This window comes from Olea europaea, chromosome 17 (assembly GCF_002742605.1).
Source record: "Olea europaea var. sylvestris chromosome 17, O_europaea_v1, whole genome shotgun sequence".
In the NCBI taxonomy this organism is placed as follows: domain Eukaryota; kingdom Viridiplantae; phylum Streptophyta; class Magnoliopsida; order Lamiales; family Oleaceae; genus Olea; species Olea europaea.
In genome coordinates this window covers 13,516,431-13,523,092 of record NC_036253.1, presented here as the reverse complement: position 1 = coordinate 13,523,092, position 6,662 = coordinate 13,516,431, and the positions used below count along the sequence as shown (strand labels likewise).

The 6,662-nt window shown below is 35.2% G+C and overlaps 1 protein-coding gene across 1 annotated transcript; it reads right to left on the bottom strand.

Moving 5' to 3' along the window:
- Positions 1-5: 5 nt before the first annotated feature.
- On the bottom strand, positions 6-5,310 carry LOC111365649 (derlin-1-like; the record flags this gene model as incomplete). The annotated part of the gene is made up of 4 exons (XM_022986189.1): positions 5,196-5,310; positions 2,969-3,104; positions 394-467; positions 6-237 (listed from the first exon to the last, which is right to left on the bottom strand). Coding segments are annotated over exons 1-4 (459 nt in total), but the record flags the coding sequence as incomplete, so codon positions are not given.
- Positions 5,311-6,662: the final 1,352 nt, after the last annotated feature.

The window sequence follows — 6,662 nt, the reverse complement described above, 5'->3', positions numbered from 1 at the left end:
GAGTGGAGTGTGCCAATTTCAGCCAACTTGAAATGGTAAATGGTGCATTTGCCTTTGATCCTCTTTAATATAGAGAGAGAAAAAGGAAAACGGAGAAAATGAAATGCCCTCCCCATCGCACAGAGAGAGAGACTCTTACATACCAATAGTGACAAAGCTCCAAAAATCATCATCCACAAGAAATCTGCTGTGCGTCTTTGGAAAGGTCCATTTTCCAGTTGGACTCCATATCTTGCTCTACAAAATTCAATTACACAAAGCATTGATGCACGTAAATCTTAATCCAATAGCACATCATAATTATACCTAAGTGCCACTGGCAAAGCTTATAATATCACAGAAGTAATATCTTAATTGGTTTAACTGGTATGGATCAGAATGTATTATTCATACATCATTAAGAGCCGAATCCCAAAATTGATAGAAAATTTGCCAAGAAAAAAGAAGTTTGTAATCAGGCGCCACACCTGCAAAAAAGAATGGATGAAAGCCGTTAAACAATGTACAACTTGCACAAATCAAGTCCATATGAAATGCATTTGTATCATTCTTCCAATCAATACAATAATAAATGCTAGTAAGCAAATATTCCCGCCAACAGATAATCAGTTGTCTGTGTCTGTTTGTGTTTCTAGAAGAAAGAAAGAGAGGGGCAGCTAGAGAAATAGTACTCCACGAAGTTCTGTAGTATTAACACTGCAAGAAGTGCTTTAACACAGTATCATGTGTTTGATAAACCTACGTATTTGAGGAGGCCAAGGCCTAACTCAAGTGGTAAAAGCAAAGTCTTAATAGGTCATAAGCCTGGGTCCGATCCTCCTTTGGGGAGGATAAGTGCAAAATTCAGAGGGCAAAAAAGCTACTTCTTCGAGTGCCTTGAGATTGCAGTGAGTTTGATGACTAGGTTAGAGAAATTAGAGGCTGCGGTTGTGAGCTTTGACAGAAAGTCAGTATAGTTCTACTGGGAAGAGGGTCGATGACCCATATGCAGATGGGAAAATGAAAAGGAACTCGAGGGATTTGTGTGCGAGCAGTTTCTAGCATTGAAACAGGAGGGATTAGGGAGGGTGTAATGCTGATCATCATAGGGTTTTGACTTCCCCTTAAAAGAATATTCTCAAGCAATTATTGGAGAGCCACTCTTTAATTGGGTGCAACCGAGATCCAGGCAGAAGTTCGTGTGCTTAAACCAAATTGGTTGGCCCAATTCATTGTCTTTAATTGGGTGCAACCGAGATCCAGGCAGAAGTTCGTGTGCTTAAACCAAATTGGTTGGCCCAATTCATTGACTTGGACCAACCGGTGGAGGACCGAAACATGCTACAAAAACAGGCCCACAGTGGCGTGGGCTCAAACTGTCAATTTATCTTCCCCATGGAACTGAGAGGGGAGACTCCGGTGTACAATGTACTGTGATCTATCCACAAGACTGGGGGCTCAAACTGACAATTTATCTTCCCCATGGGACTGAGGGGAGACTCCGGTGTACAATGCACTGTGATCTATCCACGAGACAAATTTGCGATCCTATTAGTTATGATGATGCAATGGTTGTTCACATAAATAAAAAGAAAATAAAAAAAAAAAAAAGAAAGAAAAGAGGAAATTTTTTGCTTTATAGATGATGAATAGGACCACAGGTAGAGATATTACACAACCAGTTGATGATTAGTTTTTCATCCACAGATATGACAAGATGCAATATGTAACCCTGGAGTATGTCCTTGTGCTAAGATCGGCAGCAATAGCATTTCCACGAGACAAATTTGCGATCCTATTAGTTATGATGATGCAATGGTTGTTCACATAAATAAAAAGAAAATAAAAAAAAAAAAAGAAAGAAAAGAGGAAATTTTTTGCTTTATAGATGACGAATAGGACCACAGGTAGAGATATTACACAACCAGTTGATGATTAGTTTTTCATCCACAGATATGACAAGATGCAATATGTAACCCTGGAGTATGTCCTTGTGCTAAGATCGGCAGCAATAGCATGGAGAGTTCTCTGCAACATGCAACAAATAGTGGAAAAGGGGAGACTTTCTGGTTGTGAACTCTGCATTATTTTTGTCATAGTAGCTCAAATAATTTTGAGGTTGCGCAAAATCTTTATTTTAGAGAATTTTCTTACTGTTGGTGAAGTACCTAAAAACTTGTTTCGCCGCCAGGAAAATCATGTGAAGAATGCTCTAGCAAAAAGTGAACAAACGGATACAAGGAAAAATTGTTCTTATATGTGTCCGGTTAAATGAAAGTCTATGGAAATGGGTAGTCAATTGATCTGGAGCAGCTAGTTAATAGTTAATCTAGTAAGAGTGGGTAGTCAAATTTTTCCAGCAAAACACTCAATGTTGCAAGATAAAAATGCCTGAAATTTTCGTGCACAGAAGTGATTTGCATAGCTTTGTCAAACAACGTGAGAAAAGGAAAATTAACAAACTTTTTGGTGGTTCCGTCATCTAAATGATCTAAGAATGATTTTATTATTTTTCCTACAAAACAACATTGGACGACATTTGACCCTCAACAACACAGGGTTTTCACATACATTTGGTGTCTTCATGTTCCTCTCATTTTTGTTTCTCTTGGTTAGCAAATGGTAATCTAGGAAGTTTGGTTTTAGCACGAGTATTTTCTTTAGAATTCTGTAACAGTTGTGAGGACCACAACACAAGTGTACGTGTTTAGGTTCCAATAAAAAAATTTCACAAAAAGAACATATAGGCCATCTAACAGATGTAACCTTCAAATAATATCATTCACACAACTCATGCATCACTAGTTTTCATTTTTAAGATTCAGATAAATTAATAAGATAATATCATTATATACAATGATAATGGTATTTATTAACTTTCCCAGAGTAACGAGGAATAAATAGGAGTCATAATTACAAATTATTCATGTTAGAATTAATTACCCATAAGCATTATTGTAAAATTATTCGATAAAAATTAAAAATTCACCTGAAAACGAAAGATCACTAGCTCATGAAGCAATGCAATGTGTTCAAGCTGTAGCAACCCAATTTGGCAAGCAATGGTCGTCAACAAACATGCTGTCCCATATGCTTTACTTATCGGTGGAAGTGACTTGAAATACCTGAAAAAGAAGAGGATAAGAGGGGTGTAGTTAAACTTAAACAAGGTAAATCAAACATTCATATTCTAAAAAAACACTGAATGTCCAAACGAATGGACTCACCAAAGCTATAAAAGGATTGCAAAGCTGTTTCTCAAGTAAGTTTCCATTAGAAATATCAAAGAGAGTATAAAGAACAAATCAAACAGTGAAAAAGAAAGGTTCAATGTTCAAGAGAACGGAAACAGAAACACAGCTCTATGAAGTTATTTATGAACGTTAACGTGCACACACTCCCCCAGGGTAATGTAGTGGAGTCCCGCACATACACCAGGACAAGTGTGGTAAAGTAGTAGAGTCCGGCAACTACTGAAAATTGACATCAAGACAAGTGTGGTAAAGTAGTAGAAAGTCTTATCATATATGTACTTTCTGACAAGGGACAACCCTGACACAACACGTGGAAAGGACACAGCCCAACGTGTGAAAGATAAGAATTCCAGTTTGTGAATTTCGGTAAATAAAATTAGGAAAATTTTAATCATCGAAAATTTTGTTTAAGAAAGTCAATATAGTGTGAGAAAACTTATACGAGCTTTGTCAAATTCGTTTTATACGTACTATGTATACTTTTCGATATATTAAAGTTTTTATTTAATTAGTACTAGTGATACAAAGTGCAACCCAAAGTTATCTTAATATATTAATTGTCACTCAAAGTGAATTCATCAATTAAGCTAAAAATGCATTAATTTCATTTTGAAAACAAAAGTTCATTAAAATAAATATACGATTTATAAATGCATATTATCGAGGTAATTACAGGACGTGCTCGTGTTCTATATGTTCGAAGCATTGCGTATCAGGTTTTCATGGTGCATTGGTATCATGCTTTGTAGATTATGAATATATCAAACCATGAATGCCTATATCAACAGAAGCCACATTATCAATCCAGAATCATTAAAGAGAGATGAACAATACATTCTAGAGAGTTTCACATTTGAAGCTGGGAAGCTCATTAAGATTTATGAAGCATCAACTTGATGGGTATAAAGGCAATTTAAGAGACCAAGTGATATCTTTGTCTTTTACTCGAAGGGCAGCTTATTTTATTCACTGAGTGCTATCTATTTCTTTTACCATGTTCACTCTAAATAGCATCATGGTTTCACAATGAAGTAACTTGGACTCTTACCATCAGGTACGACCGAGTAATTTACGGAGACCAATCTGGCAATCTCTACCATTCTTATATAGCTATCAAGCATAGTTTTAGGATAAACTATTTAAGCCACATTACGCAGCCTTTACTCCTACAAAATTGAATTGGGGCATCAATCTTTGATTTCACATTTAATATCATGATCTACCAATTTAACTCTGGCACATCACACAAGGGACTAATGATAAAATTATTGCTAAGGTCATTCAAGTGTTGCATTGTATCTACTTCTAAAGATCACCTTGGATGTCCTTAACAGAAAGCCAACGTATCTAAGAATATGGCAATGTCCAAAAACTAGGGAGGCACAACATTTCCCATGATAGCAAGTTTCCAAGAACTGCAGGTCCAATAGAATACAATGATCATTTCCGGCAATACAGCAACAAGGCCATTTAGTGATTTCGTTAATAATTGGAACTCAACTGCTCTTCTTTTGTACATTAAAATTTCAAACAATGATATTTTTCATCCTCCATTCCCCGTCCGAAAATCATAGTGTTGTTACATCAGGTCATCCCTTAAGATCCTAAAATTCCTTCTTAAGAACCACTGTTTGATATCATAGACATAAAATATTTCAATTATCAAAGTTAGGCCCATATCTCAAGTCCACAATCAGAATCTTATACTAAGAGTAATAAGTTAGGGAGAAATTAAACTCATTCTTAACCATTTTATAAAAAACTGACAGTTAATCATAATTTCTAACCCGAATATAACCAAAAGGGCAGTCAATCACAAGAAACCATTCCAGAAATATAGAAGTATACGGCAACAAAACCAATCAATTGTAAAACGTGAGCAAAGACTTACGTTATTTGATAGATACACACATATATGAATATATATATATATAGCGCGAGAGAGTAAAGAAAAGAAATTACTCGGCAGGGGAAGACATGGTTAATCCGCAAAGTCAATAGGGTGGAAAACCTATTCCTTCTGCGATCTGAAATGTGTAACCGGGAAGAAAATTTACTTGGTGAGAAAGAAACGAAANTCAATAGGGTGGAAAACCTATTCCTTCTGCGATCTGAAATGTGTAACCGGGAAGAAAATTTACTTGGTGAGAAAGAAACGAAATGGCTAATTCTTGGAGATTTTTAGCTGTTGTGATTTTAATCAAATCCCAGTGGTAACCTAGAAGCTTCGCTCCCGTGCAGTCTTGCAAGTTGCCACACAGAAAGGGTTAATCACGACTTAAAAATAGGGAATAAGCCAATATTTGATGTCTATTACCTGAAAATGAAAATGGGAGAATAGTATATTTTAGAAAAATAAGTAGTTAAAAAAATGAAAAAAATTTCGATTTACGTGTAATATTATTTTATGAAAAATTGTGTGATTGAAAATCGAAGAGAAAAAAATGAAATGTAATGTAATTTAATGGGGATCAAACAAGGGCTAAGTCTCAAATTGGAACAGGGGTCTCGGCCCAAATGCCTGTCACGAGACCCTATTGCTTTAGCATAAATCTTAAGAGAAAAAAAGAAAAACCATACATGTGCTATCACCTAGTCCTGTCATTTGCCCTTATATGAATAGCATTATTCTTTCGCGTGAGCCCTTTAATGTAATAAGTACAATTCTTTCGTCAAATTTAAAATTTTAGCCTGCGTTTGATGTTCATTACAAAAAGAAATTGGGAAGAAATGATATTTTAAAAAATAATTTTTTGGAGAATTTGTGGTGAATAAGTAAGAAAATATTTGAATTTATGTTCAAATTATTTTTTTTTTTTTGAAAATGAGTATGATTAATTAAGAATTTTAATTTTTTTTTAAAAAAGTCAAATCAATAATAAAAGCATGAGTTACAAAAATTTTACAAATTCAAGTTAAAGTTTATTATTGAGCACTTGTTTAGTGGAAATTACAATTAAGAATTTAATTCAAGTTTTATCCACACATTTAATTGGATATGCAAGTTTTTAATTACATATGTTATCAATTTTTATCAAAATTTATTGATCTCGAAAAATGTACTTCCAACATAGCCAACAAATCACAATACCTCTCATGTCTACGTAAGCCAGGTTCTTGCACACTTCGACAAATCGTAAACCACATGTGGGCTCCTCCGATGGGGGTAGAATTGACTGCGCACACTCCAACAATCAAGTGAGTTGAAAGTAGTTATACAAGTGTGGGAGGGCTTTGGAAGTTAGCCTTAAATGTAAAAGATGGTTGATTTTGGGAGTAACAAATAATAATATGGCAAAGTTAAAGTGTGAGAGTCTAAACTTGCATATACGCCTTAGTGACACCCCAAGCGTGGGCTTTAATGGTAAAGAGGGTGAGCATAAACCGTTAGAAGAAAAGACACTTGGCCTCATCCTAATAGCCAGGATC